At 38.4% G+C, this 20,826-nt stretch overlaps 1 protein-coding gene across 3 annotated transcripts in view; it reads right to left on the bottom strand.

The window, feature by feature from the left end:
• LOC127966700 (protein unc-13 homolog B) overlaps positions 1 to 20,826 on the bottom strand; it is an 86,287-nt gene that overhangs the window by 36,594 nt on the left and 28,867 nt on the right. For all 3 annotated transcript variants that reach the window (XM_052567882.1, XM_052567883.1, XM_052567884.1), the window contains exons 6-10: positions 18,921 to 18,994; positions 17,481 to 17,538; positions 16,569 to 16,782; positions 2,366 to 2,662; positions 2,167 to 2,257 (exon numbers count right to left, since the gene is read on the bottom strand). In XM_052567882.1, coding sequence (XP_052423842.1) covers positions 2,167 to 2,257; positions 2,366 to 2,662; positions 16,569 to 16,782; positions 17,481 to 17,538; positions 18,921 to 18,994 — 734 coding nt within the window. The remainder of the gene's footprint in view (positions 1 to 2,166; positions 2,258 to 2,365; positions 2,663 to 16,568; positions 16,783 to 17,480; positions 17,539 to 18,920; positions 18,995 to 20,826) is intronic.

Here is a 20,826-nt window from a genome sequence, read left to right as displayed (position 1 = left end):
AGCAGACACAACCCTCTCCACACACAGACATCGGCACAGTTGAGTGGGTTCCAGTCTAGGCTAGAGTGACACGGTCACAGAGGAGCATCTCTGCCTCAAACATCCTCTTCGCTCTCTCTCTCTCCCTCACTCTCTCACTCTTATTCACGGTGTCCTCTGGCAATGTATTCCAGCACAAAGCTAATCTGGAATTGTCAAAATGCCAGCATTCCATCTCTCCTCTATTTCCCCATACTCTCTTATCGGCATTGCTATGTGCCTGCCTCCTAGTAAACATGTGCATGTTACAATGCACTTTATCCCCTTTCATTTTCACAGTCAGAAATATTTCACAGGCAGAAATAATGTACAATCAATTAACCAAATGACAGGAATGTTATAATACTGCTTAACAATCCACTATAAATAAAAAATGATATGGTACACAATCTGAATAATAATAATAATAAAAGATAATTTTAAACAATACTAAATATGATAGGGCCATTTAGGAGGTTAGCCAAATCTTATTACACCTTTAAGGCTGGAGAAATATGGAAATCTATATGAAATGTCTTGTCTGTGTTTGATTTATGCTTGTAAGATATAGCAGCATACCGGAGCCTGTAAACTACTTCAGTGTAGATGTTTATAAGAATAAGGTTAACTCGAATAATTTCTTACATCCTTCTCCACACAAAAATGCATGGAGCTAAGCAGTGTGTTAAACCACACCCATTGTCTCCACTGTATTAATTTAGCAGCTTTTACATAAGTATCCACCACAAGCCTCAAGCAGCAATCACTATAATGGAGCTTCAATGAAGAGCGCCGTATGTGAGACCACTTAATTAGCATGAGGGACGTTAGGCTATCAGAATAAATTACTCCACCTGTACACATTATACATAAAAAAAAATAGACATTCTGTAACACAAATTCTTAAGCGGGCACTTTCTATCCAAAGCAATCTAAGCTTGAACTAATCTGATCTGCCATTATGATTTGGTGACACTATTAATTTGGATTTATTAAGACTCAATGCGAGGTGATCAAGCCACATAAGTGCCTGCAATGTTAATTTATTTCTAGTGGCTCACACACTCAATTTTGTGCAGTCAAATGAAAGAAACGAAGGGGGACAACAGCATAGCTAATTACTGGCTGTCAAGATGAGAGAAAAGAGAGAGAGAGAGTGAAAAAAAGAGGAGTAACATAGGGCAAAAATATAGAAAAAAACAACAACAGAACAATGAACAAAAAGGAAAATAAATCTATATTATGATAATTTATATTATTGAACACTTAATAAAAAAAGTATAATTTAGGTAAATCAATTAAAATATAAAATAAAAAAAATGTGTGTGTGCATGCATTAAATAAATTATTTGTAATAATGTATAATATTTTAGGATCCGGTTTTTAAAATGATTGATGGAAAAAACTTCATTCTGGCCTTTTATTGTTATTTTTCCTTTAAAATTGTTATTTTAAATCCACATACTGTATTCACATCTTTAACATTCCACATTCCACTTTGATAATTAGGCATAAACAATAGCTATGTACTTTACTTTGTGAACTTTAAAAGTCAAGCCCAATTTCTTTTAACTAGTCATTAAATACTCTTCAAGACGTATGCTATCTCTAGCTCCCTGCCGCTCAATGCGTAATTACTCCCTGAGACTTTATCAGCGATATCAACAGCAACTCTTCAGAGCCTGACCTTGGCCCCTGCAGATTGAGGCTGTTAGGTCTAGGCTGAGAATCCAGCATGCCTTGCCTAGCCGATAAAATACCAAAGTAGTATATCACCACATTAATTGCACTCATGAATTTAATATCTTCAAGTTGCAACCAACCAACAAACCAATACTTTTTCCACAAGAACATAGTCTCAAGAATGTACATTTCACAAGTTTAAATCTTAAATGTTGAAACTCAACCAATCCAAAACAGATGTTCATGAATGAGCTGAATGGGGTTGTGCAATTCATACTTGCCTCCTAGAAAGCAATTAAGGTAAGCAGATCAAATTCAAATGATAATTTTGATTGATAAGATGCTGATAACTAGTGCAGGTTTATAGGGAAAAAATGTGGGTAGTGTTTGATTTCAAGTGTGAAACTGGAACAACTGAAAAAGGAATAGACAAAGGAGATGGATGGTATGAGCTCCCTACTATACCTCCTTAAGTTGAACTCTCACTTTGTTGATTGCCTTAAGCCAGCGCAATCTGGATGGAGAGAATGGCAAAGGCATTCCATCGTCCCTGAAGCTAGAAAAATAAAACATTGTATGAAAATTAATTCATGCTATTGAATAGTCATTATACTGTACCAAATGTGCACTGGAAAACCACCATAAGCCAACACAATATCTTTACCCTTTGAGAGTTTTATTAGGCATTTTGTCCACTTGAGAAACCGCTTCCTTTCTTATGGTGCAGCTTATACCCTTTCCATTTTCTTGGGAGGATTTCAATCCTTCATCTTCCCCCCAGGAGGTTTGTTCATTGGTAGGGTGATGCCCATTTCTGGATGGTTGATAGCCGGTACTATGGTAGGAATGGTAGGACTCCTCTAACTCTGAACAAGCAGCACTCTCTTGACCAGTCTCACTGAGCTGGGAACTAGCTTGGCTGAGGTTCCCTGAAGATCCAAAACGACTGGAGTCCACAGGACTAGTGTTGTTGAAAAGAAAAGAAACAAAAGAAAGATGGCAGCAAGTGAGTTTCAGTAACTAATATTTTTAAAACTACATTTTAACCAGTCTCCAATTAAGAAACACTGTAAATGCTACACACAGCTAGAGGAAATACAAAGTTACAAGGAACCAAAGCACAGTTACTATACAAAAACCACATAGCACTGAGAAGAAACAAATCACACATTGGGAAAGCCACCATTTTCGTAAACTAACGCTAAAACTAAAGTTAATGAGTGTGTTTACATGCACATTAATATTCTTATTCTGCATATTGAGATATGATTAAAATTAGCCCCTTAATTTTGAATTTGAATTTGAATATTTCAGATGGCATACTTATTAAGAGTATGGTTCTTATTAAGAGCTCTGTTTTTTCAAGTTTTTTCAAGTTTCAAGTTTTTTCTTTAAGGACCAGAACTGAGTAATTTCTAAGTTTTGGTTCTGACAACGGTTCTGGTGCAGCACGTGACCAAGCGCTGTGAGCAGCCTTGCACCAGTGTTTCCCGTAAAGGATGTCACAAACCAAATAACAGAAATGCCACCCTGGCTCTTGTTTCCAACAACGTGCACTCCGCAGATGCGTTGTGTCGTGTCTTTAACTGCCGAATGCATCGTTTTCCATGTCTGAACGTGCCCTCATTCCTTTGATAACTGCGTAACTTGGTTTAGACACAGCACCTGCCGCCACTAAATTAGATTATATTTATCCCATATGTCATTAATATTCATACTGACTTCAGCTTGGACCACTAAATAAATAGACTGCTATTGTTATGCATGTTTGAGGGTAAGATCATTTAGTGTACAGGTTGAAAAATTTGGAAACCACTCATTGCATCACACCATCTCCTGACTGCATTATTATTTGTAAAATAGGGGCTTTATTGAGTGTGTGTATACATGGTTCTAAGTATAACAGTTTATATTTCATTAATTTAGGGAAATGAAAAAGTGTCTTAGCCCTTAGCCCAACTTATTCCTGCTTGAAAAGCAAAATGTTAATGATATTGTAAAAAAATATTAACTTTGAAGCATGTGCTGATTGATGGACTAGCATTACTCAACATTACTTACTACCTTCCAGCAACACTACATTCAATGAAAGTAAAATATATATATATATATATATATATATATATATATATATATATATATATATATATATATATATACAGTATTGTTCAAAATAATAGCAGTACAATGTGACTAACCAGAATAATCAAGGTTTTTCGTATATTTTTTTATTGCTACGTGGCAAACAAGTTACCAGTAGGTTCAGTAGATTCTCAGAAAACAAATGAGACCCAGCATTCATGATATGCACGCTCTTAAGGCTGTGCAATTGGGCAATTAGTTGAATTAGTTGAAAGGGGTGTGTTCAAAAAAATAGCAGTGTGGCATTCAATCACTGAAGTCATCAATTTTGTGAAGAAACAGGTGTGAATCAGGTGGCCCCTATTTAAGGATGAAGCCAACACTTGTTGAACATGCATTTGAAAGCTGAGGAAAATGGGTCGTTCAAGACATTGTTCAGAAGAACAGCGTACTTTGATTAAAAAGTTGATTAGAGAGGGGAAAACCTATAAAGAGGTGCAAAAAATGATAGGCTGTTCAGCTAAAATGATCTCCAATGCCTTACAATGGAGAGCAAAACCAGAGAGACGTGGAAGAAAACGGAAGACAACCATCAAAATGGATAGAAGAATAACCAGAATGGCAAAGGCTCAGCCAATGATCACCTCCAGGATGATCAAAGACAGTCTGGAGTTACCTGTAAGTACTGTGACAGTTAGAAGACGTCTGTGTGAAGCTAATCTATTTTCAAGAATCCCCCGCAAAGTCCCTCTGTTAAAAAAAAGGCATGTGCAGAAGAGGTTACAATTTGCCAAAGAACACATCAACTGGCCTAAAGAGAAATGGAGGAACATTTTGTGGACTGATGAGAGTAAAATTGTTCTTTTTGGGTCCAAGGGCCACAGGCAGTTTGTGAGACGACCCCCAAACTCTGAATTCAAGCCACAGTACACAGTGAAGACAGTGAAGCATGGAGGTGCAAGCATCATGATATGGGCATGTTTCTCCTACTATGGTGTTGGGCCTATTTATCGCATACCAGGGATCATGGATCAGTTTGCATATGTTAAAATACTTGAAGAGGTCATGTTGCCCTATGCTGAAGAGGACATGCCCTTGAAATGGTTGTTTCAACAAGACAATGACCCAAAACACACTAGTAAACGGGCAAAGTCTTGGTTCCAAACCAACAAAATTAATGTTATGGAGTGGCCAGCCCAATCTCCAGACCTTAATCCAATTGAGAACTTGTGGGGTGATATCAAAAATGCTGTTTCTGAAGCAAAACCAAGAAATGTGTATGAATTGTGGAATGTTGTTAAAGAATCATGGAGTGGAATAACAGCTGAGAGGTGCCACAAGTTGGTTGACTCCATGCCACACAGATGTCAAGCAGTTTTAAAAAACTGTGGTCATACAACTAAATATTAGTTTAGTGATTCACAGGATTGCTAAATCCCAGAAAAAAAAAATGTTTGTACAAAATAGTTTTGAGTTTGTACAGTCAAAGGTAGACACTGCTATTTTTTTGAACACACCCCTTTCAACTAATTGCCCAATTGCACAGCCTTAAGAGCGTGCATATCATGAATGCTGGGTCTTGTTTGTTTTCTGACAATCTACTGAACCTACTGGTAACTTGTTTGCCACGTAGCAATAAAAAATATACTAAAAACCTTGATTATTCTGGTTAGTCACATTGTACTGCTATTATTTTGAACAATACTGTATATATATATATATATATATATATATAAAATAATAGTTAATTTAAATGGAACCAGAATTGGAACCGTTTTAACTGCAGTGTACCCAACCCTACTTATGAAGATCTGTATAGTGTAATATATGTTGAATTTTGACATTGCCAACCTTTAAATTAAGTTGACAGTAAGTAATAAACAGTATTGAGCATTGAGTTTTGCACATTTTTCCTTACCACTATTTTTTTTTTTTATATGATTTTAATAATGAAACCAGAGCCATTAGGCAGAACCAGAAAATTTCCAACGATTCCCAACCCTACCTATAAAAAAACAGCACATATGGTCTTCAGCAGATATGCGTGAGCACTACTAGAAGTCCTATTCAAATAATTAGTTCATTACAGAGATCAAAGGCAGAAATTGGTGCATGAACAACATGAAAAACAAATTTATTTACTTTTTAATTTGTATTTTTTGATAGAATAATTACTGTGCATGTAAACTCAGTGCAACATAAATGGTTTATGAAACCATTTATTATGCTGCTACTAGCCTTTTTGGAATCAAAAGGTTCTTCTTTTCCTGCTGTAATCCTGAAGAGTCATCTGTAGAGGGTGGGGTCTGGATATGGATTTTCGATTCTTTTAGAAGAGGAGGATCAGGAGTGGATAAACTGAGTTGGGGTTTATCTGTGTCATTTTCTGGGACAACAAATTCTTTATTTTGGACTTCAGAATTAGCAACCATTTGTTGTTTAACATCAACAGGGTGTTTGATTTCACAATTTTCTTCCTTTGACTTAAAATCATCATGCCCTATTTCAGCAGTAGTACTATTCAAAATGTGAACTTCATTCTTTTGAGCTTTAGGCTGGGTTGTAACAACTGGAGTTCTTTGTTGCTTAGGAGGTTCTGGAGTTACTTTCTGCCATGGAAAACCCAATTTTGTTCCAAATAAAGATGCTGATGTTTCTTCTTTTGACTTCTCCTCCTGAAACAGCCCTGCTGAAAAAGACTTAAGCCCAGAAAGAAGCTTGCCACTTTCTGTGTTTGGTACTGAGGGTGAAGAAAAGAAAGATCCAAAAGACTTCCCAGCATCTGCAGCTCCAGCCATGAAACCCAACTTAGGTGCCGTTAAACTTGACATTCCAAATATAGACTGAGAAGTTTCTGTTGATGGAGGGCTTTGAGCCACTTTTGAACTAATGTCTATTGCAGATAATGATTTGTCTGTATCCTTTGCTTCAGGTTCAGAAACAATGACAATAGTTTTCTCATGTATTACGTCACTGTCATAAGGCTCCTTAACAATTGTTTCACCTTGATGGCAGCTGGAAGCTGAATTACTCAAAGTATCATTAGCAGACATTTGTTTAATGGGTAAAAGGGTTTCTACTTTATCTTTTTCATCTTTGTCTCCAGACAATGTAACATCCCCAGAAGATGACAGTGAATCATTATGTGCATTCTGATCTTGGACTGACTGAGGAGTAGAGGTAATATATGGTCCCATGTCAGCTGCTTTGGGTGCTTCTGGTGATTTAAACATACCGAAAAGGTCATTTTTCATAGATTCCATGGGCAAGCTACTTGGAAAGCCAAAGAGTGAGTTTTTTTCTGTGGTTGTTTGTGAAAAGGGACTTGCTGATGAACCTTTTGCTGAACTGGCACCAGTAAAGAGTTTAGACATAAACCCACTGACTGCTTCAGCTGATGAGTCTATGACAGATTTTTGTTGTTCATGATGTTGAAGTCCTTCAGAGACAGAAGCAATGGGCTCTGTTGAATCAGTCTGTTTTATAAACTCAGTTTGGTGATCTGTAATCTGGACTTCTGTTTTTGTACTCTGCTGTGAGTTAGAATCAACATCCTTTGATAAAGCATCTCCATGCATACTAGAATTATTTACTGTAACATCTAGCTTACTCCCCTTAGCAGCATCTGTCTCAACAATGTGATCTGAGATTTTGCCAGCAATACCAGCAGAGACTGGGGCCATGGAGGCTGCTGTTTTTTGTTGCTCGCCCAAAGAAATAGAATGCTTGGAATCATTATTCTGTGGTCCTGATTTATTTTCCTCCATGAAGCCCAAATTTGACAGGCTAAAGCCCACCGTCTTTGATTTATTATCCTCAGTGGCATCCCCTCGAGAGAAAAATGATGCAACCTTCAACAGCCCCTCAGTTTCAGATGGTTCGGATTTTGGTCCTGTTTTACTAGTTGAAGGTGTTGAATTAGGCCCACTGAACATGGAAAGAAGATTTTTTCCAGGAGCATCTTTAGAAGCAACTCCAGATAGAAGACCTCCTAATAGTGAAGAAGACTGAGGATTGGTCTGTTGTGGACTTGATCCGCCAAATACAGAAAATAAACCTTTTCCTGGAAACTCATTGAAGGTAGAAGAACCTGGACTGTTACTTTCAAGTGTAGGCCCTGCATTACTTGCACTGGGCTGTGAACTTGGCCCAGAAAACATAGAAAACAGATTCTTGCCAGGAATTTCCTTTGATCCTGAGGCACCCGGGAAAATCCCACCTAGAATAGATCCAGATTGAGAAGGAGCATTTTGAGAACCTGACCCTGAAAACATTGACAACAAGCCTGAGGTCGCTCCCTCTTTTGGTGGTACTACACCCTGAGCAGAGGAATCCTTCTGGTGTGCTGGTATCTGGCTAGTTTCAGAAGATGCAAATCTACCAACAACAGTTGTCAATACTTCTTGTGGGATTTTTGGTGCCGATACAGTTGGATCACAGCTTGGTGTAACTGGTGTCTCGCTTGGCTGAATTATAGCCCCAGCAAGGTTTGCCAAAAGACCATTACCAGGGGTTTCATTTGATAGCAATCCACTTAGAAGTGAGGTTGGTTGAGAAGAACCTGGCTGTGGAATTTGTCCAGTGATCAAGTCTTTACCTTGAGACTCCTTTGACTCTTTACTATCAAGGGAAATAGAAGTTGACACTGAATCAGGTTGTTGTGGGTATTCCTGAGAGCTAGGTGCACTAAACAAGGAGGGTATTTCATTTACTGATGGCTCATTTGAAGGGACAACAGACTCAGGAGTCAAGCCTTTCTGTAATGCTGTTGGGTGACTGGCTATTCCAGAGTCCAAAATTAAACCCTTTGCTGGACTGTCTTTAAGTGGTTCCTTTGAAAGGGTAGCTCCTTTTGTAGAAGAAGAGACAGACTGTGGTGGAGTTTGTTGGGAGTTAGACCCATCCAACAAATAAGTACGTTTAACTGTCTGCTCATTAGTAGAGACAGTGCCTGGAACTCTGGTAGTTGGTGGTTGTGGGCTTTGTGCTCCAAACATGGAGAACAAACCTTTTGCTGGACTCTCAGTAGAGCTTGAAGATCCACCTAATATACCACCAAAAATTGATCCTGTCTGCTGTGAAGATTGTTGCCCTGAACCACCAAACATAGAAAATAAACTTTTCCCCAGGGGCTCTTTTTGTTGTCCATTTCCTTGGTGTGCAGGCTGTGTGGTAGAGTGTGGTTGTGAAGTCTGATGTTGATTAGGGCTACTGAACATAGATAGCAATCCTGTTACTGGTGGATCTTTTGGTGGATCAGTTCCAGATCCAGGTGAAGTCTGCTGAGTACCAGAACCACTTATCATGGAGAGTAACCCCATAGCTGATGTTTCCTTTGGAGGAATAGAGCCTGGTGTTTGTTTCTGATTACAAGAATCAGGTTGTGTTGAAGACTGCTGTGTACTAGTGCCACTGAACACAGAAAATAAATTCAGACCTTGAGTTTCTTTGAGAGGAGCAGATCCTGGTGTGTGTGTTTGACTTGAGGATCCAGTTGGTGGTGAAGTCTGTTGAATACTGGAACCTCCAAACAAAGTCAGGATGTTTTTGCCTAGTGGCTCTTTTGCAGATGCACCATCAATTTTTTCTTGAGGAGAGGCAGATCCAGATTGAGATGGAGCTTGTTGTTGACTGGAACCACCAAATATGGACAGCAGCCCTTTACCTTCTTCTTTAGAGGCTGTGGCCCCAGAGAACATATCCCCAACAGAGAAACCAAACAAGCCACCAGATTGCTTGGAGGGGGCATCTGGTTTTGTCTCCCCAGTTGGTGGCATAGTTTGAGATCTCCCTGGCATTGGCACCTTGTTAGCTTCAGGGGAAAATATCTGAGATGATGAGACACTCCTTTCTTGAAATGACTGTGATACACTAGGTAATTCTGAATGACTGCCTTGTCCAGAGGGACTTACTGTTTGTTGTTTCTGAATTCCTTTAGGCATTGTTTTTGTTTGGCAGCAATCTTTGTTCACATAATTTAGTACGCTAGTTGATTGCAGGTGTGAGGGAGAATGTTGCAGATTTGTCTTTGGTTGTGAAGGACTTTCTATGTTAAAAATATCACCTATTGACCCAAAAAGGCTTTGTCTTGTTTTGTCTTGATTTGTTGTTCCAGCAGAAGCAGATCCATTTTTCTCTGGTTGTCTAGATGACAAAGTAGATTTAGAGGGATCCGACTTTACCTCTTCTATCCCCACTGCAGTCTTGAAAAAGGTTAAAAACCCACCAGACTGCTCAGATGGCTTTCCACCATGTGTATCTACTGGCTGAGAAACTTCTGGAGAAGTCGATTGTGAGGTTGCACTTGAGAAGTGTCTTGAAATTGAAGTAGTAGAACCAACAGATGTTAAAGGAACAGAGGACTGTTGGGACATTGTGGCTTGTCTTGCCAATTTGGGTTTCTGAGAAGAGCTTAAAGTGGACGCACCTTGAGGAGTTGTGGAAGCTGGTGACTGTGTTGGAGATGACACTGTTGAAATTGGTTTGGATGCCAAGTGATTTGTGCTCTCTGACTGAGTTGTTGCACAGGAGGAGTCATCCTTTATGATTTTTGATTTAAGACTTTGAAAACCTGTTGAGATTATGTTTTTGGCTTGCTGATCACCAAGTCGGGTTTCAGAGGCTTTAGTAAATTTGCTTTGAATTTGTCCTTTGTATGGAGCATCTTTGACATTAGGCGTCCTTGAGACAGTTATATTTTTGGTTGATTCTGAATCTGAACTTTTGCCAACAATTGAGGATAGAAATGAGGATATTTTCTTAATGGGTTGATTGGGCTGCTCCTCTCCAGGCTGTACTCTCTTTCTCCACTCCTCATCTGAAACATCATCTATATGCTTTACTTGCACACCAGTGAATGAACGTCGCCTCTGTTGAGGCTGATAGCAGCTGTAGACACCCATGGTAGGTGAATTTGTGGTTGAGGTAGCACCAAATGAAATGGAAACCTTCTGGGATAGCAGTTCTTTTATTCCTCTGCTATTGAGATTTGTATTGTTGTGGTTGGCACCATGATATGAGAGGTCAACAGCTTCCTGACAAGGATTCCCGTACCCAAAATTATTTTGGAGCTGTTGTTTTGTATCCATCTTAACCTTGTTAAACTGATAAGTGGAAAAATCCAGAGCTTGCTGTCTTTGATTAAGAATAGAATCCTCAAACATCCAAGAGAAACACTCTAGGTTCAGATTCATGATTTGGTTACCTTTTCTATAGGCTGCCGACAAGTCAAGTGGTGCGGTCAGAAGTTCAGCTTCACTTTGGTCTTGCCCTGGAATCCAAAGGAGCTCATCTTCATTGTAGAGAGGAATCTTAAAACCACAAACTTTAACCATCTCATTATACAGCCAGGCATTAGGATATAAATCCCCTGTATTTCCCCAGTCTTGTTCTGGAGCACATGCATAGACATACTGCCCAGACACATCTGTCAGTAGAGCGTAAATGTACTCATAATCAGTGTAGACAAAATATCCACAATCTCCATCATCTGCTGGCCACCACATCCCTTGGTCCAAAAGTGAAAGCCATTGCTGATACCACTCGGACTCCTCAAGATACACATGTTCCTCCATATCAGTGTTGCTTGTTGAGGAGTAATTCCATGGATTGGGAGATGTAGCTACATTAATATAGCTTCCATTATTCCCAGGTTGACTGCAAATTTCTGATGTGCCTTGATATAGAACCTGTCCATTAGCGGAATAAGACAGATGTGGAGGTGTTTCCTCATAATATCCCTCATGATATGAAATACTGTTTAGACTGTGACAACTATCTGCACTAAATGAGTGCCACTTTCCTAATTTAGCATTATTCTTAATGCTCAAATTCAATACACCCTCAAATTCCTGACTACTAATAACATCCAAACTGTTGTGGCTATTCCACAATCTCGGTCCCATTGAACTATGGGGAATATATTTGGAGTACTCTGGTTGAATATTGCTCTCTCCTTGGTAAGTGTGCAAACTCATCCATGGCTGAGTAGGACAATATTGTTGATTAACATCCATGTCGATCTTATTCAGACACTGAGAAGATTTGTGGATTTGATCACTAGCTAAATTTCCATGTCCATCAGGATAGGTGCCTAATGACTGATCATTCAGCTGTTGCCACAATATAGATTCTTGGATCCATGACTGTTCATCATTGGGACTAAGTCCCAATTCATATGAAGAAGAGACTTGTGGGTAGACATATTGATCAGATACACCATGTAAGGATGGATAACTCTGCCTTAAATATTCCTGTGACATTACCGCTTGAGATGGGTAACCAAGAGAGAGGCTACTAAGATTTTCAGTGCTATATGACTCGTTTCTTATTTGGCTTGAGAGCAAAAAGTTTTGTGAGCTATATAAGAGGGGTATATTACTGGTGCTATTAGATGTGTATGCAGCACGGTTTTGTTGTGACCGAGCATAACTTGCTGGAGTCCTCAAATCAAGGCTCTCTGTGTCACAGGTGTTTGGCAAATTATTTGTGTCAGATACCTTGTGTTTCAGCAGTCCTAAAGAATTGAACTTCAAATGTGATCCTTCCATAACCACATTCTCTGGTTTGGCAGAGGAAATCTCCGTTGTATTCCTGGTTAATATTCCAGATAAGAAACCTTGTTGAGTAAAGGGCTTTTGGTTTTGTACTGTATGTCGATTCTGAGGAGGTATTTGAGGTAGCTTTCTATTCAATTGACCTTGATGAGTGGAAATCTCTGTTGGTATGTGTTGCTGCTCCTTTTTCGATTGAAATGAATTCTGGCTGTTTGGAGATACATCTTCAAATGAGGATGTGAGTTTGTTGAAAAGACCAGACAACATTCCTGATTGAGAGGATGTATCTTGCCTGGCTACAGGAGAACTTTGATTTGTCATAGCGGACTGCTGCAGACAAGAATGTTCCTTGCTCTCCTGTGTAACAGGTGGTGTATTTAGTTCCTTTGACTCAGTGGAGGTTGTTTTGAGAAAGGCAGCGAAGAGACCACCTGACTGGGGTTTTCGTTCTTGAGATGGTTGGCTTTGTCCAATCACAATTTTTTTTGGCTGAAGCGGAGTGGACTGATTGTTAGATGCCTGTATTTGTTGAGTTGATTGAGGGACAGAAACTTCTGAGGAGGAAAACTTGAAAAGTCCAGACAGAATGCCATCTTGTTGAGAAGGTCCTTGATGGGATACACTTTGTCTAGAGCCATCTAATATGCCTTTCAGATGTTGGTCTGATTGCTTATTTTGGACTCTGGACTGCTGAAGAAGGTTGCAACTCTGTCTCTCAGCATTAAGCTCTAAAGGATCTTGAGAGGCACTTGTACTTGATGATTTGTGTTGGTCCTGGGAGATTTTTGTTTCAGTGTCTGAAACATTGTTAGTGGTGGCAAATCTAAAAAGGCCAGATAAAATACTTCCCTGTTGAGGTGGTGCACTTGCAGTTGTTGATGGATGCTGAAAGTCTTTTTGTTGGAGGCTATTTTCTGTGGAGGAAACATTTAATGGCACTGGGAGAAGAGGTTTAGGTACACTTTGTTGGGTGTGAGGTTGGGTTTGTTGATTTATTATTTGAGCAGAGTGACTCTTTTGTTGTGACTGATTGAGTTGAGTACCTGTGGTCATATCACCTGTAGAAGCAAATTTCATGATTCCTGAGAGTAAGCCTCCATGGTGTGGTTGATTAGTAGATGCTTGGGCAACTGGTGCATCATCAGACACAACTGATTTAAACAAACCAGAGAACAGGCCCTGACGTTCATGTTGAGATGCTTTTTGCTCTGTATCATGAGGGACTTCAGTTGGACCAGGATGTTGGTGCCTAAATTGCATTTGTTCTTTAGCCGAAGATGGATTCTGATGTTGCATTCTGGGTACATTTTGATTTGATGCTGGAGAAAGTGGAGAGTTCTGAATATTAGGCCTTTGGGCATGTGGAGTAACAGGCTGCAGATCTTCAGTTGGTGCCATCTTAAAAAGAGAAGAAAACCAACCTGTTTCTGTGTTCCCCTTAACAGTTGCCTCAGGTTCTTTATGGTTCGGAATTGTTGATTTTGCATTGTCATGAACCGAAGATGGAATTACACCTATAATTTTGTTTGGGGCATTAAGAGTTTGATCCGTCTTAACCAAGTTTTGTGGCATACTTTTTGATGTACTTGAATCCTCACCAGATGCAAGCTTAAATAATCCAGAAAACAGCCCTCCTGCTGCTTTTGGATGTGGTGGGGCAGATAAATTGTCAGAAGAGACAAAAGCTTGTTTTGTGAGGGAGGACTGGCCTGAAAGTTTATCTACCCTAATGTCTTCTGCTGATCTGAAAACAGGAAACACTGTCTGTGTTTGAGTCTGAGGAGGCACTGGAGGTCCAGGTGAGATTAATGAACTGAGAGATTTCTTAAAAGGACTGAAAAATCCTGATTCTTCAGCATCTTTTTGTGTTATAGGCCCAGTGTGTGTCTTTTCACTATTCATATCATCGGAGATATTTTTAAAAGCTTTAGTTTTTTCACCATCATCAACTTTATATGCATCTGGCATTGTATGGAGTTTCGTATTGCAATTGGAAGCTCTGGAATGATCACCTGGCTGCATTTTCCCCACATCAAAAGTAAAACTTTTGGCTGTTCCATTCACAACACTATCTCCAGTTAAATTGTTCCCCTCTCCCAATACTGAATTCAGAGAAGACGATGTCTCATTGTGAGATGTGACAACACTGTATTTGTTGGGGTCATTTCTGATTGGTTGAGTTGAGTGGTCCACCTTTTGCAATTTAGCATCAGATGGCTGGAAAGGCAAATTATGTGGCACTGAAAACTTCCTATCACACTGAGGATCCTGAGTAGGGGATACTACCGCTACTGGTGTGGGATTTGCAGACTTCGGAATGAAGGAAAACAATTTTGATATACCAGAACTAACAGGAACATAACTTGGATTCTCTGATTGTTCAACATACTTCAAGTCCACTTGTTTTGAGCTTGATACAACTTTATCTGTTAAAGAGCTAAACAATGAACTCATGGCATTCTTCATCCCTGCCACTCCATGGTCAGAAGTACCACTTGAATTTCTTTCTTTGGCATCTATGGGTTTATCTTTCACTTCCTTAGAGGTGATACCTTGCTCTTCTCCAACGGATTCAGTTTTTGCACTACCCTGAGATGACAGCCTTGATTTGTTAGACTTGGGTAAAGATCCATATTTACTGATTTCCTCTTCTTTTTCAGCTAGATATTCTGATACAGTTTCAACCAGGCACTGCAGCTCATCTATAGGATCAACATATTCATCACTAGGTTCCTCAACAGGAGACAGCATGACCTCTGGAGCCCATCCACCAATTTTACCTTTTCCATTCTTCTTATCACGGTAACCTTGAAGCCTCTCAGTTTGGCTACCATATGTTGAGAAATATCCATAGTGGCTATAATTTTTCCTCTCCTCAGCCCTGAGCGCCTTAGCTAAAGAGGACATTTCCTCCAACTCCTCCTCAGAGCCAATGGAATACTGTAGCTCATCTGAGCCCTCAGAATCAAAGCCTGGATCTTCCCTCTGTCTAGCTGCTTCTTCCTCTTGATATGCAACATAATTCTCCAGTGTGTTTTCTATCTTATTTTTGGCCCACATTCTTGTTTTGTAGAGTAAGCCATTTTTGTATGGTTTCAGGCATGGCATCATGTTTTCATCAGCCTCTTCCATTTCTTTCACTTGGCGTAACACAAGCTCGGTTCGTTTTTGACGGAGAAATGCAAGATCTGGTGGGAAATGCTCTGCTCCAACATGCTCCAGCCCTCCTAGGTCCCGGATTTTTTTCCTTCGCCTTCGGTCAATGGTAGCATAGCCTTCTGGGTAAGCGGCATTTAATGAAGCATTTTTGTTTTTGATTGGAGACAACTGGCTGGCTATGGGATTCTGACAGGCCTTTTCAATATGAGAAAGATTATTTTTTCTGCCATGTTCCTCAATCCATGCCTGCTCTTCTCGATCAAGGAACTCACAAAGGGTACTTTTACCCTGTAGTTTGTATTTGACCTCCCAATCCTCCACACCCATGCCTGAATCTACTGGGACAATCCTAACTCTACCCCTATGATTAGGAATTCTAGCAGAGATTAAAAAGGATGGAAGAGGATAAAAAGGAGGGGGAAAGAAAGAGAAAAAATATGTATTTCAACATAAGAGACATAAGCTGCTGAGAGCAAGAACATAATAATAGTGATGCACTAAAAGGTGTGAAATGAAACAAAAAAAATTAAGCACATTATCAGAAATGTAAAGTGAAAAGTACAGTCCTTGCTGAACAAGTAAATGCTTTTCACCTCGCTAATAAACAAATTTTTAATCAAACCCCAAAATTATGCATGCATACATAAAGAAATCCATAAATTACACACAAATGTAATTTCAACCATAACTTAATGGTCACAAGAAATACAATCTGTGTATTTTTAAAAAGGATCTGATGCAAAGGAATTATCCGGATTAGCTCTGTACTGGGCCACACAAGAGACTCTGATTAACCACAATCACAGAATACCACATTTCAGTTTCTTTCTCTTACACAAATCAGAAGTCTAAAAGACTAGAAATCCGTCCTCAAATTGCAAGTTTAAAGTTCAGCATTACAAACAGGGATAATCTGCAACCATATATATATATAAATTGCTATTTCACAGCTGAGTTATGGAAATTACCATCCCAGAGCCATTACATTCAGAGCTAAAAGTGTTGTAATTTTACACAAAGACTGCTTAGTACTATATGGATGCATACAGTACTTATAAGAACAGAATGTACCTGCTTGCATGGTGATCTCTATAGTCAAATTCAAAGCTGTGCAAAGAGTCAGCACAGGAATCCATGTGCTGCTGAAAGCGTGGCCCCATGGGATACTGGTGAAGTGAAGAGTTGGGCTGGGCTGTAGTGTGGTAGCGTGGAGGTAAACTACTGCTCGTCTCACTCCTGTAGTCACTGTCTCTATCATCCACTGCACTGTCCAGGTCATCCAAAGCTAGACAGGGAAACATTACAGATGAGAAAAAAAATCTGTTTTTATATATGCAATATGTTAATGTAACAAAAGATTACATTAAAAATGTCAAAGCCAAATCTCATTGCTCATCTATGCAACAAAGTAGTCACATGTTATAAACAAGTACAAGGAAGTAAGTGCAGGAGAATCAAAACAAGGAGCTCACAATGTACACAAAGAACACATTTTAAAAAGGTCAAAACTCAAGGAAAGTTGGGGAAAACTCATTCTTTGTTTTGTATTTTAATTTATCTGTGCAACTGCACATGAAAATCTCAACACTTAGGGGTGCATATGAAAGAATATTTATTTTGAGGGACAGAAACCAGTGGGGGTTCCAGGGAATAATCTAGAGTAAAGGGTTACTATATAAAATCTGAATACACATTACATACTCTGACTGTCGGCCCATCCAAAATAGTTGCCTGGTGAAATTAAAAATCAAGAGTTTAAGATGATGTGCAAAAACAAAATCATTTACAAAGACTGATATTGCAATTCTAATGTGAATTTACTTGTGCTTGAGTGAAAATTTTTGAATATATACGCTGTGAACAGATTGTTAACATTTACGCTACTCAGAGGTGACAAGAAGCAGCATGTAAAGGAGTGGAGAGCACAGTGAAGCATCAGGCATGATGCTGAGGCTCCATCTAGTGTGGGATGTTGTCACTCACAGCATTGAGAGGCAGCGCAGGGAAGGGGGCGTCCCGCTACTTCATCCTGTAAGGGAAACTGACACAAGGAGAGTAAACGAAGGGAGTAAGGGACAACAAGAAAAAAGTATAATGTACAAATTATAATTAATTACTATTAAAGCAATTAACAACCTCAGTTACAGAACATGCACATTTCAATAAATAAAATAACCATTAAATAGCATGCAAATTCACAGCAAAACTCACTTCAATAAGTTTGTTTGTGTGTGTGTGTGTGTGTGTGTGTGTGTGTGTGTGTGTGTGTGTGTCAAGAGACTGGTTAATCTAAGGACTTCCTTGATTTGGCTTCATTAATTAAATATGTACAGTTGACATGGTGTATCTGCTGCACATAATATCTGATATAAAATATTTGAAAGTTGAGGTCCTGTGGTATGACATGTTATAGTCCAACAGCAGGAGTAGAGCAATATATGAACAATATTATTATTAGTATATATAGTATATATATATATTAGTATATATATATAAAATGTAAATAATGATTACAATACAAGGTCCTAGGCAAATACCCATATGTGTATTTTATTAATCGATCACAACAATGCACACCAAAAAAAAAAAAAAAAAACTGCTCAGAACACACACATGCTGACCACATACCAAAGCTGTGACACTAATTATGAAATAACCAAAAAAAAAAAAAAAAAAAATTATTATGATCAGACCTACATTTATAAATATCAGACTACAACATACCTGCCATGATTTAATATAAGCATTAATAAGTATCCAATATAACTGAATAGCCCTGACAGGCAAGATAATGATTAATTTATTGCATCTTACAAAAAGGATGACTATAATGGTGGAGATAATATAAATTATTTTAACCCATCCCAAATTAGATTCAAGTACTAAAATCTTATTCTTTAAGCTGCCAGGAATGATTTGTGTGTAAAGCAAAAAGTCAAAGTGGTATACACTTTCATATGTTTACTAAAATGGTCAACATCATTTAAATAAAATATTCTAATATGTAAATATTAACTATTAATATTTTAATTTTTCACAAAAACAGCTATAATCAAAAGTAAAACAAGATGTAATATTTTTCAATTTATATATACAATTTCTACTTCAAAACTAATGTTACAGTAACAAACTCGCAGTTATGACAATGCATAAAACTAATATTAGTTTCAACTCAAAAATCAGCTGTTTAGGCAAAAGAAACATAATAGGCATCAAACACTGCCTACACTTCCCTTTTAGATGCAAATTACAACGACATCTATAGCCAAAGACAATGATAAATGCATTCAGAAAATTGTCATGCAACCTTTTCTCATATAATTTATATGCAATGACAGTCAGTGTGGACTCTTGTTTGATAACAAAGCTCATATGTACTGAAATATTGAAAACATGCTGTTTATGCACATGCACAGGTCTTACCTCATCATGAACGCCCATAGCATTGATGCGTTCCAGTTTGCCGGTCCAGTATCGAGCCTCATCCTCTGGGATTTCTGCAAAATCATAGAGCGTCAGGAGTGTTGCAGTCCAAGACATAAAACCGCATGCAGACCATTTACATGTGGTAAAACGTTATGATTATGTATTCAGACATTTTAAATGTATAATGAGCTACTTGGCCGATGGATCTTAAAAATAGTCTGCCAGTTGAAAAACAGCATTACTTGACACTTCACTTTAAAAGCAAGTATAGGAACAAAGGCGATGTTGTGCTGTCAGACTGAAGCTCCATTTGCCGCAATATTTTTAGTGGAAGGGCAAAAGAAGTTTAGTTGAGTTCAAACTGAAAACATTTACTATATTTGTTACTTAGCAAACAAGCCTTGTTTGTTATACTGGTGCATTAATAAAAAAACAGCATGTACAAACCATTTGTGCAGCAGTTCAACAAAAATCCATACAGGTAGGGGAAACAAACTTTTACCTAAACAACTGAAATTGTTTTCATTGTTTAGTCTGAAAAGATAAAACATGTTTTCAAACCAAATCTACAGTAAAACACATTCATAGGTATTTTGAAACCAGATTAAGAAATTGGTTTCATTGTTTGAAGTTTTAACAGCAAAAAATGTTTGCAAACCAGATCTAAAATACATTATTATGTTGTTTGAAACTATTGTTGGTAGTCTGAACAGCAAAGAAACGTCTGCAATCCAAAAGTAAAGCACATTATATGAAGTTTAAAACCAGTTTATGTCTGGACAATCAGACTCTTGTTTTATGGCTTGTTTCCACTGAGCGGTACAGTTCAGTTCAGTTCAGTACAGTATGATTTGGTAGGGGTAACCCTGATAAGGCTTGTGTTTCCACTGCCAATACTATCCTAGCTTGGAAGGCGTATTGTATGCTGGAAAGTAGTGATCGACAATGAAAAACAAAAACAAAAACAACTCTGCCTCTTTTTGTTAAATGTCAGTTTTAATGAACAATAATAGCCATAATAAAAGTATGAGTACAAAGTATAAGAGGCTTATATAAGAGGAAATAAAGACAAAAGCAAACGGTTCAGTCAACCGTATGATACAAAGTCATTGCTGTGTACTACAGTAAAGTTCAAATTAAATAAATAATGTAAAACATAACTTTGTACTCAGCCAAAATGATTTGACCACAAAAAACAGATTCATGGACCATGAATGCCTTTCAAACATAGCCAACTCAAAACATATTGTATCTCGTGTTTAATCACTACAGAGACATCAGAGCCAGCGGGAAATGTCGGAAGGATTAGCTGAGCTAAGGCTGCTCTCAGTGGATACAAGAGCACCGACTGCCCGGTGATCGCCTGGAGCTACGAAATCTGCTAATTTTCAAATAGGCTCTATTTTCATAAATTAAACCACAGATTTGATTTTTAAACAGTTACATTCTCATCTGAAAAACTCTTAAAACTACATTTCATTACACAATAACAGTAATATTAAGGAAATTACGCGGGCTTGTGGGCAATGATGTTTCACAAGCCCACAAGAACAGACAAGAACGCATGTTGAGAACAGCTGTGAGAAAATATAAAATGATAAAATGCGTTAATATTTTTTTGTGTTTGCGCACTCTTGTGTAAATAAGTTCAACACGATAGTAGAGAGAGCGGAACGAGTGAAGGAGAAGCTTTATCTCCTTGTATCACTCAAAGCAATGATTCTAGCCAACCAATCAATGTTCTGCAGTGAGTTTAGCTCCACCCATTTTGTACCCTTTGCTGTGCTAGGTACCCAAACGGAAGGGTACCAAAAAAGTGGTACGATACGGTTCGCTACTTTGGTACCATTCACAACTTCTGACAGTGAAAATGGAAATAATTGCGTACCGTACTGTACCGAAC

The sequence above is a fragment of the Carassius gibelio genome, chromosome B10 (genome assembly GCF_023724105.1).
Source record: "Carassius gibelio isolate Cgi1373 ecotype wild population from Czech Republic chromosome B10, carGib1.2-hapl.c, whole genome shotgun sequence".
Taxonomy (NCBI): domain Eukaryota; kingdom Metazoa; phylum Chordata; class Actinopteri; order Cypriniformes; family Cyprinidae; genus Carassius; species Carassius gibelio.
The sequence above is the reverse complement of the archived record's forward strand: the minus strand, read 5'-3'. Positions and strand labels throughout refer to the sequence as shown.